General features: G+C 38.1%; 2 protein-coding genes across 2 annotated transcripts; both read left to right on the top strand.

Moving 5' to 3' along the window:
• The first annotated feature begins 2903 nt into the window (after positions 1-2903).
• LOC113713493 (3-ketoacyl-CoA synthase 4-like) lies at positions 2904-4754 on the top strand. Its single transcript, XM_027237224.2, has one exon. It carries the CDS (start codon positions 3002-3004, stop codon positions 4424-4426), a length of 1425 nt encoding a protein of 474 aa, XP_027093025.1. The 5' UTR covers positions 2904-3001; the 3' UTR covers positions 4427-4754.
• A 5072-nt stretch (positions 4755-9826) lies between these two features.
• LOC113714604 (purine permease 3) lies at positions 9827-11135 on the top strand. Its single transcript, XM_027238530.2, has 2 exons — positions 9827-10641; positions 10744-11135. The coding sequence occupies exons 1-2, from the start codon at positions 9925-9927 to the stop codon at positions 11062-11064; spliced, it is 1038 nt and encodes a 345-aa protein (XP_027094331.1). The 5' UTR covers positions 9827-9924; the 3' UTR covers positions 11065-11135.
• Positions 11136-11162: the final 27 nt, after the last annotated feature.

Here is an 11162-nt window from a genome sequence, read left to right on the forward strand (position 1 = left end):
TCCACTCTTCCATTAAGAAATGTAGTAATCTTTCAAATTGTCTAAAATACCCTTATTAAATATCTTGTTATTAAATACTAACCCACTACATTGAATACATTGAGCTTTTCCAATACTAACCCATTAGCTGTACCTGATATTAATTGGTACTCCTCGTGATTAGCGTAAGGGTATTTTAGGAAATTATTAATCTAAATTTATGTTTCCAACCAAATTAATTACACTTTCTTAATCTGTGTGAAAAAAAAACCAAGACTAACAAAACGGGACGGAGGGAGTAATTTTTTTGGGGGCTAATCTTGGCCATTACCATTAATTGTCCTTGCCCCTAATTCCAATTTTTGTACCACACAGATATCTGCAGCTAGAAATTAATGCAAAGAAATCCCTTTGTGGATACAAAAAAAAAAAAAAAAAAAAAGGAATGTATGTGAAGTCGTGCCTTTTGTATATGGTAGCCCTGGCATACACGATAACTGATAACACGAACAATTTGTTTTTCTCTTTGAGAGTCAAAATTTGTGACAGACATTATTAAAAGAGGCAAAATTTTTAGCAAGAAAAAGTGCATTTTATGGCGCATTTATGAAGGTTGCTGTGCTAGGAAACTTCGAACAAATAGCTTCCTCAGTTTCAGGTTTTCAGCCATTTTCTACTTCAATATAAAACAACACCATAAGCATCCTAGTTTGTTATGATACTTTGTATGAGTATCATAGTTCCTTGTTTTTCTTTAACTAAGCCTTTTTTTTAAAAAAAAAAATACACAAGAGATGAGTGAGATTTAACAAACGGAGAGGGAAAAGTGACTAATTTTATACTAAGCCTTATTTGTGTCACAAAACATTTTGTTTCTTAGATAAGAGATTTTTCCTGTAATTACATATTTATGAGTACAAATACAATGGCAACAAACTTAGACGGGATACAGACATGCATACAGTTTTGGATTCCCACCCATGTAACTTAAATGGCCCATACTATCGGTCGGTGCAGCCAGTGGAAAACAGCAGCGCAGCTCAATTATGTGCCCCCCTCTTGGCCTAAAAATATAGTATTTTGCTCACATAAATCGAATTCTTATCAAGGTGGCGCCAACAGGAAATCTGAAATCCTGTATACCAGAGTAGAAATCAATTAATGAGAACAAGCAAAAGCTGTATCTCGGCATTAATAGCAAACATACTTGCACCCTTTCCGAAACTTAACAGAATAGTACATAGAAGATTGCATGCTAGCAGAAAGGCGGTTAATAATTGACCAAGGATCTGTTTGTTTGATGACATTAAAAAATGTTGAAACTGAACTTTTTCAGACATTCAGATGTTTTGAGCGTTTGATAAATGAAAATCCATCTACTGAATTTGTTAAGCAATGATGAAGTTGTGTGTATTTTTTTTCAGCACAAGAATCCTAACTGAATACTTAATTCTGATAAGAATTAATAGAATTACTTCAATTATCTTATCTTATCTACCAAATCTACTATTGTTTGTTAATTATGTTCAAAATTCTTGTTTAATTAAACAACTTGATATTCTCTATCTAAGGGTTTTCTATTTCTCTTTCCCCCATTTTTAATGACTTTCACATCTACTCCATACTCCTCATATAATATATTTCATCTTTTACATTAATTTGATTTAAAAATAAATATTTTCATTTTCATGTCTAATAATTTTAAGCTAATTAAATCATAGGTTCCATTTCTTTTTTGGATGTAAAGATATAAGGGCAAAATTATCAAATTTAACTTATGAACCATTCAGTTATAAATGTTTATCAAACAGCATAAATAGGTTTAGCATTAAAATTTAGACATTTATATATTTCTTTTCAGTGCTTAAAATTCAACAAATTAATTTTTTCAGTATTCAGATTTCAGAATTCAGACTTCAAAATTCAGATTCAGTTTTATCAAATGGAACCTAAATTTTATATATACTACAAATATTTATGCTACCGTCGTTAAATTCATGACACATATGCAAAAGTTGGAGTTCAATTTCAAGTTTTATAATTGTCATTCTTTGAAAACTCAATCTGTATATATGTTCAATATAGGAAAAATTAATTTTTAATAATTTATGATCTTTAAAGAAATGCAAGAAAAGAAAATTGCCGACACAATTACCATTTAGGGGCCAATATTTCAAAAGCCCAGAGCCCTTTTGCGTGAAAAAAAAAAAAAAAAAACTGGTTCTTGCATATGGCCATGCATGCTAAATTGACTACAATAAAGAGTATTTAGCAAAAGACAATGAAACATCGATTTCCTATTCGCTCTCATCTCACCCTTCCCAAAACCACAGCTCGTACGGCATTATCCTATAATGGATTGTTTTCTCACAAGACCAGTTTAGTAAAGATCAAACGGCAGTATGGTACATGAATTTTGCTGTTCATATATAGTCCCACATCTTAATTTTATGTGCAAGTGGGGGATCAAGTGGAAGGTTTTCTCCTACCCTTCTGATTACTTTGTGCTTTGGCAATTTATATTGGGCCTCAAAAGTCACCCCACAAATCAGAAGTGGTGAATTGGCAGTCATCAAACACGTTTGACACTTGCGAGTTTCAATTTTCAACCATGAATCTTTCCTTTCAAGAACAGAATTCAGAAACTAAGAAGAAAATTTGCATTAAATTTAAACAACATATATATGTTCTGCTCACAATATTTTATGCTCTCCAGCACGTTGATTCTCAGAATTGGCTAGCTGTTATGTTTTAATGCCAACTATATCCTCAACAGCCTTAAATGCTTCCCCAACCCTTTTCTCCAAAAAGCAAAAATAACCAAATAAATTAATTTAAATAAAAGCATCCCACAATTCCTTATTAGTATAAATATATGACCAATCTCTCTTCACATGCACTCACAACCTGCAAACTTCAGGCTTCCACAGCCCTATCCGCCACCCTCCACCACCAACACTGCCACCGCCCCCTCCTGCGTTCTGGGAGAAACAGCAAATATACATCCGTAAAATTTCCAAACATGATATCTTTGAAGCAAATTAAACTTCTCCAGTTCTCATTTTTATGTCTCTTATCACTGACACTCCTGCTCCACATCACCTTATCCTACATCCCATTCGTAGCCGTCGTCCTCCGTCTCCTCTTAACTCACCTCCACCTCTCCATATTTCTCTCCATTTGCATGCTCCTCTCGATCTTCTGCGGGCTCAAAACCCGCCCAAACCACGTCTTTCTCATAAACTACACGTGCTATAAGCCGCCACCCCACCGGAAGTGCCTGTACGGGGTAGCTGAATCCTTTTTACTTCGAAACCAACATTTCACCCAAGAAACCATTGAATTCATGCGTAAAATCTACCTTAAATCCGGCCTAGGTGACGAAACCTACGCACCCCCCTTCATTTTCGGGGAAGATACTACTCCCACGCTAAAATGCGCCATCCAAGAAGCTCAAGAAGGAATTTTTTCTTCCATAGATGCACTTTTGTCTAAAACCCTAATCGACCCTCTATCCATTGACATCGTTGTTGTTACATGCGGTAGCTTTTCACATTCGCCTTCGCTTTCCTCTCTTATTGTAAACCATTATAACCTCAAACCGGACGTGAAAACTTACAATCTGAGTGGAATGGGATGCGGTTCTGGGGTTTTATCCATTGACTGTGCAGCTAGGGTTTTACGTGCCAGTGGAAAAGCCCAACATGCCCTTGTGGTGATCACCGAAAGCACAACTCTAAACTGGTACTCCGGTGACAATCGTTCCATGCTTGTTACAAACTGCATCTTTCGCGTCGGATGCACCGCCGCAATGTTGACGAATGACCCGAGTCGCCGCTCAGTTGCCAAGATGGAACTTGTTGACATTCTCCGAACTCACCACGGAGCCGATGACCGGTCGTACCGGGCTGCATTTCAGGAGGAGGATGATAAAGGGTATACCGGAGTTGCACTTACAAAGGATTTGGTAAGAGTGGCTGGGGTGAATTTGAGGGAGCATCTTACTATTCTTGCACCGCGAGTTTTGCCACTGAGTCAACTCGTTCTTTACGCGTACTCGGTGGCCGTGGCAGCATTGTCCCGTGGTGAGTCCAAACCAACGGTGCCTGATTTTACAGCAGCATTTGAGCATATGTGTATTCATACTGGGGGTAAAGCTGTAATTGAACAAGTGGCGAGGGTTTTGAGATTGAGGGGGGAGGTAACTGAGCCAGCTCGGATGAGTTTGAACCGGTTTGGTAACACGTCTAGTAGTCTTGTGTTTTATGAATTGGCTTATTTTGAAGCAAAAAAGAGAGTTAAAAAGGGGGACAAAATGTGGATGATTGCATTCGGGACTGGATTCAAGATTGGTAGCTTGGTTTGGAAGTGGTTGCAAAATTCAGCCCAAGAAAATGATAATCCATGGAATGACTGCATACAGCGTTACCCTTTGGACGCTTGGTAGATTTGACCTTCTTCATAATTCAGCTCGAGAAAATGCTTTTTTTTTTTAACTTTTTTGGGTGAGGGTGGAGGACATATATTTTGGTCAAAGATGGACTGATAGATGGATTGCTCTGTTACCAAAGTTGCATTGGGAGTGTCGCCATGGCTTGGAAATTTATCCTTAATTCGACAGGTCAAATAAGGGTATCTCTGAAGCCAATTCCATTTTGGGATTGCAGAATTCCATCGCCACCAACACTGATCTGATCATTTAATTGCAGCAGAGAGGCCCAATTTTGTATTGCATATACAGATCTCACATTCAATTGAGAGTATTTTTATTTTCATTGCGTGGGAGGTGTACCATTTTTCAATCATTTAAATATATGAATATGTAAGTAGTCCATGAGAAAACCTTGGATCATCTATTTTATTATACATTTTGGACTTCTTCTCAACTAGGTTTACATTCGAGCAATTCTGCAAACCCAATGATTCTGCACAAATTTTGAGCGGCTACTGACTAAACGCATTGCAAGTGGAATGGCAGCTCTATCAAGGAAGGGCTTATATATAGAACATCAGGAAAGTTGTTCGATCATGTAACAAGCTTCAAACGTTGATCAACATGTTTTTGAAAATGATCCAGAGAAAAAATTGAAAATCAGTAGTGGCAGAAACAGATTTCAAGCCTAACTTGTGTTTTATTGTCAAAGATAGTGACATAATCGGAGTAGCACCCCCGGAACCAATAATAATCTTGGGTAAAGTTATGAATACAATAAGAAATTTATTCGATCAACTCAAGGAATCATTGAACAAATAAACAATTAAACTCAAAGTACTTACTGCATATATTCGAGGTGACCCGTCCATTCTTGTGCGCCAAAATATAAGGTGAAGTTGACGCAGAAAACACACATTTAGATATAAGGTGAAGTTTTCAACACCATTACAAGAGTACGCACATTTGTGCAACAATGTTATAAAGTTAATTTAATGAAATTGTATTCTAATATTTTTCCAGGCTACCAAACTGCCGTTTGTGTCGCAGCCTTTACACTTATAAATATGCATTTGACATTTTCTAATCCAATTTATAACCGTAACTAAAGTAGTCCTCACAATTATGTATGTATTGTCTTTTTTTTTTGTCAGTAACAATACACTTGTATAACCTACTCTATCCTAATCTAGAGGGGAGAGGGAGCCTAAGGAGGCTGTGGTAGGGGGCTAGTGGGTATACAAACTCAACTAAATCAAAGAAGTGCTATGGTATAACCCTCACCTACACTTTAAGGAGGGATTTAAACCCCTCCCTGGTGACCACTGAACCAATGACCCAGTGGTTAATTATGTATGTATTGTCAACCACATAATTTTTTAAGTTTGTCAAGTGAGTTGGCAATAATGCGGCAATTGCTTCGAAGGAGGGATCAGAACTGGGTGTGGATTGCCTTCAATCATAGATTTGATCGCAATGAAAAGTTAATGATTTTGTTAGGTGCGATTTAAAATTGATGGATGAGATCAATCTAAGATACAATTACTTAGAAGTATCAAAATTTGTTATGTCAATTAATTGTTGCATGTTATTATGTTAATATATATGGTTAGCATATCAGTGTTTACATTTTCTTCCGTAAATTGAACTCATGACTGTAGAAGCCTTGGCTCCTGTCATAATAAACGCTGTCTCAAATTATAAGCACAGAGGTTCCCTCCTTGCCATACTACACGCTTACATGGTTATGCCTCGGGGATATCCTGTCTAGTAATGGTGATTGAAACCGAATCTACATGAAATTTTTTAAAAACATTTACATGGCTATGATTTCTTTGTATTCAAGAGGCGGAAAATGATTCATTTTGTTCCAAAAAACTTCTCCATAGAAGTCAAAGTGTATGTAGTTTACCATTTAAATCTGCTACTGGTCTTTCTATAGATGCATGCATCAATATACACGTGCATTGTGGTTTTGAGGCCTGGTCGTGGAGCAGCAGCAAAATTAAGTCAGAGACACCATGAGAAAACCATCCTGCTTCTCAACTCATAATCTTAGCAATAGGCAACTGTGGTGGCCCTTTGATGCTGCGTCTCTACTTCGTCAAAGGAGGCAAAAGTAGATGGCTATCAAGCAGGTTAGAAACCGCAGCATGGCCTCTAATTTTCATCCCACTAACTATCTCCTATCTCCATCGCCGCAAGAATCAAGGCCACAGCACCAGCCTATTTTTTTTTATCAATTATCTGGTTTTCACGGAGACCGCCGTCATCGGCATCCTAACCCGTGTCGCGAATTAGTTGTGCGCCTCCGGGCTAGCCCACCTCCCCGTCTCAGCCTCTTCTATCATCGTTTCTACACAGCTTGTTTTCACTGCTATATTTGCTTACCTTCTTGTTAAGAATAAGTTCACAGCATCTTCTCTTGTTTTGTTTGACCGTGGGGTTGGGTTGGTTGTTTTGGCCCTGCATACAAGGATTGATCGGCCAGAGGGCGAGTCAAATAGGTTGGATGTTTTAGTTTTCACGATGACTCTTGCAGCTGCAGGCTGCAGCTGTGTATGGGCTGATTTTGGTAATGGTGGAGTCAATTTACTTGAAGGCTAAGCAATTTATTACGTACTATGCCTTTGGGGTGGCGGATTTGCCGGTCTCCACTGCTTCACTCGTTGCGGCATCACAACTGGGCTTTCACTGCATTTTTTGCATTTCTTATTGTTAAGCAAAAGTTTACTCCGAATACCATGAATGCGGTCGTCTTGCTAACGGTGGAAATGGTGATTGTGGCCTTGCATGGAGGCAGCGACAGACCTAAGGGATAGAGCAAGAAGATGCATGTTTTAGGGTTTGTTTTGAGATTGGCATCCAGTGCTGTAAACGGGTTAATTTCGCCGTTGACTGAACTGGCGTACAAGAAAGCGAAGCAGGCCATCTGCTACGCTTTGGTGATGGAGATTCAGACTGTGTTTGGCTTTTTTTCCCCCAACCAACCTCCACTGTTGGCATGATCGTGAAGAATAATTTTAAGGTCTCTTTCCTCCTCCATGTAGCCTATGTGTACTAACTTCACGGTTCAAAGTCGCGGTCGCGGTCACGGTCGCGGCTGGAAACGTTCCACATCGGTCTCGACATATCGGTCACGGTCTCGGTGAGACACAAATTTTTAAAATATTTAATATTCTAAAATTTGTAAAAAATATGATAAATAAAAATAATAAAAATTTAGTAAAAATAATAAAAATTCAAGTTGACTCGGGATGACTCGGAGTGATTCGGTGTGACTCGGCCGTTTCAACCCTTCACGGTGACGTCTCGGCCTGTCACGTATCTCGAAACGTTTCGGTCGCGGTATCGTCTCGGACTAGGCCGAGACGGAGACGACTCGGCCGAGTCGTCTCGGTCTCGGCCGAGTCTTCGAACCATGACTAACTTGGCACAAGATCATTAGACGGAAAAGTTTACTACTGTGTACTAATACCCAACCGGTAACCTTTGAGAACTAATTAAACAGACATCTCTAGATCTGCCCAACCGGTAACCTTTTAGAACTAATTAAAGCATATCGCAATTTCTTCTTTACTCTTCTGGATTTTCCTTGGACTTTGTCTGTCTGATTAAGGTTTGCTTGCCTGTTGGTGGTGAATTTGAGAGGACAGTAGTAGACCTACTATATATATAACTGTTAGATTTTGGTGCTTGTGTGTCAAGTTCCTTCGAGGCTCCGCTTCTTTCTTCGCGGTTCTTTCACATCTCTCTTGTATATGAATCATTTCAATTCCCTTTTCGTATATGGTGCGCAGAATAATTTGAAAGCTATTTGTATTCAGTTTCTGCTCTTTAAGTTGAGATCACTAGGTAGGATAAGCTGATCGTCTTTTCTTAGCTGGTCTTACTGATCTAGTCTCCATTCGATCAGCTTAGTTATGATGGAAAATGCATCTCTAGCAAGTGGAAAAGTATTTAAGTATTAGCCACTGACCAGAGATAATTATGTATAACCTCCTTCTTATATTGTACGTAGTTGATTGCTATACAGTTGTGACCGAAAAAAATTCATATTAATTGAGACGTACATATGCATGTATTTCATCGTATTATCCAGATTTGGATGACCAAACACATCTGCAGAATGTGTTCTTCGAATTAAAGATCATGATTCATGAATTAGTGCTAATATTCTTTGAGAAATATTTAGTTTACGGGTATGGCGCTTTTTTTTTTTTCATATCATGTAATTTTTGACTGTTAGGCTAAACATTGATTAGTAAAGATGAAAATGCGTAGGAGTGAAATTGACGTTCAGCTCTTTGAACCCAATTTTACCTGCAAAATTTCCCAAAATATTATCTAAAAAACTGGATGGATAAAAACTCGTTCAAATCCAGTCAAAAATCGAGTTTAATCAAAAAATCGGAAGAACCGATTTGTGTGCAGAGTTGGTTTTTTTTTTTTTGTGGGAAAAGTCAAAGCATTTTTAATATAATGTTTTGACCCCTAAGTTGTTAAAAATTATTAATATACATCAAATATTTCATACTTTATAAATGTTGTCCTAAAGTTTGGTGTTATTTCTCAATCATGTCCATAATTTAAATTCTAAACTTATTAGTATTCATTGAATAATATAAATTGCTACTTGATCATTCTAATTTCTTTATATTTTCTTATTAAATATATTTGAAACATCAAATATATATATATATATGAATATATCTTTATTAATATTAACATGCTTTTAGGTATTTTAGATACAATCTTTTAATTTTTAAATAATTTTTATTTATGGCATCATTCGGTTCAATCCCGATCAAATTCATTGATCATTGATCCCTAAGCTCGACTGAATCAATATCTGGTCCGAGTCTGAAAACATAGTATGAGGATGTAGGGAAGCATCATGAGGAGTCGCATTGACAGTAATAAATGTATTAGCCTGTCATCTTTTATGAAGAAGTAATGTATTACCTTACATATCATCCTAATTTCTTAACGGCCCCGACTACTACAGCTTACCACACAATAGATTTTAATTGGAATGGAGATTTAAGGCTATTATTAATGAGATCTCTTGGCAGGTAAACCTAACTCATGGTACTTAAAATTGAAGCCCTAAAGATGCCTACATCATTATTCTTGTCAAATGATTAGAAGTTCAAGAACCTTTTGGTTATAGATATAATGGCGCGATGGCTGGAATTAAAGATGAAAATTGAGCATTCATGGGTGGGTGGTTGTGTTTTCCCATCGATATCTGGAGTTAACACTTAACAGTAAGCAAATGCCTGGTGACCTCTGATCTCCCTTGTATAAGTTGTTAGCTTTCATAATCATCACACAACATCAATCCATTTCTGATTCCACACATTCATCTGAAAAATTAAAGACTCAAGTTTCATTTGGACCACATTTAATTAGTCCAGAATCAAGTTTGGTGATTACAAATTACAATCTTTTGCAGCCCTTTCTTGATTCATTCAGAAACACGAAGCTTGGCGATAATCAAGTAGACGAAAATGGAAGCTCAACGCATTAGCAACCCTACGAGAAAATTACTGCTTATGCTAAGCATCATTTTAGTAACCGTCGGGGCATGCGGCGGTCCGTTGATCATGCGTCTCTATTTCCTCCATGGAGGCAAAAGAATATGGTTAACAGGGTGGCTACAAACTGCAGCATGGCCTCTCATTCTCATCCCACTTGTAGCTTCGTATTGCAATCGTCGCAAGAAACCCGAAGGAGGCTCCCCTACCAAACTAGTCCTAATCGATCTTCGGACGCTCATATCAGGAGTAATCATCGGTTGCCTAGTCGGCTTAACCAATCACTTGTATTCCTTTGGCGTCGGGCACTTGCCCGTGTCAACCAACTCCCTCATCCTTGCGACTCAGCTAGTTTTCACCGCATTTTCAGCTTTCATTCTCGTCGGCCAAAAGTTCAATGCGTATACGGTAAACGCCATAGTGCTGTTGACACTGGGATCGGTGGTTTTGGCAATTCATGCTGGGAGTGAAAGACCAAAGGGTGAGAAAAATAAGACGTATGTTTTGGGGTTCATTTTGACATTTGCAGCTGCAGCTTTGTCTGGGTGTCTCCTACCTTTGATTGAATTGACGTACATGAAGGCCAAGCAGGCAATCAGCTACACCTTGGTGATGGAGTTTCAGTCGGTGGTGTGCATTTCTGCCACGGTTTTCTCAGCTGTCGGGATGCTAGTCAACAATGACTTCAAGGTCTGTTTCTCCCATACTTTTGCCTGGTAAATATAGGAATACTCATTTCTTGGGTTTGCCTTTCTTCCTTGTACATGATCTTTCAAGCGTGTAATTATGCAGGAAATTTCCCAAGAGGCAAGAGAATATCAACTGGGAGAAACAAAATATTACTTGGTTCTAGTTTGGTGTGCCATTGTTTGGCAATGTTTCACGGTGGGATTCACTGGAATAATCTTCTGTGCTTCATCTTTGTTCTCCGGAATCATGCTCGCCGCTTTACTTCCAATCACAGAAGTATTAGCCGTCATTTTCTACCATGAAAAGTTCCAGGCAGAGAAGGGCATCGCTCTAGCCCTCTCTCTTTGGGGCTTTATTTCGCACTTTTATGGTGCTATCAAGCATGGCAAGAAGCAGCAAATTCCAGAAGCAGCTGCTCCCTGAGTTTCGGGTTTGTTTGTGCTGTATTTCTCAAGAGTCTAATTATTAATTAATTAATGTACAATAATCCAAAATATACTGTTGTTATCTTCACTTAAGAA

This window comes from Coffea arabica, chromosome 10c, assembly GCF_036785885.1.
Source record: "Coffea arabica cultivar ET-39 chromosome 10c, Coffea Arabica ET-39 HiFi, whole genome shotgun sequence".
NCBI classification, from domain to species: Eukaryota; Viridiplantae; Streptophyta; class Magnoliopsida; order Gentianales; family Rubiaceae; genus Coffea; species Coffea arabica.

Excerpts from the sequence above, each read along its gene's own strand:
- LOC113713493 (XM_027237224.2), top strand. The coding sequence starts at position 3,002 with ATGATATCTTTGAAGCAAATTAAACTTCTCCAGTTCTCATTTTTATGT.
- LOC113714604 (XM_027238530.2), top strand. The coding sequence starts at position 9,925 with ATGGAAGCTCAACGCATTAGCAACCCTACGAGAAAATTACTGCTTATG. Across the intron at positions 10,642-10,743 it reads TAGTCAACAATGACTTCAAG|GAAATTTCCCAAGAGGCAAG; the intron begins GTCTGTTTCTCC and ends GTAATTATGCAG.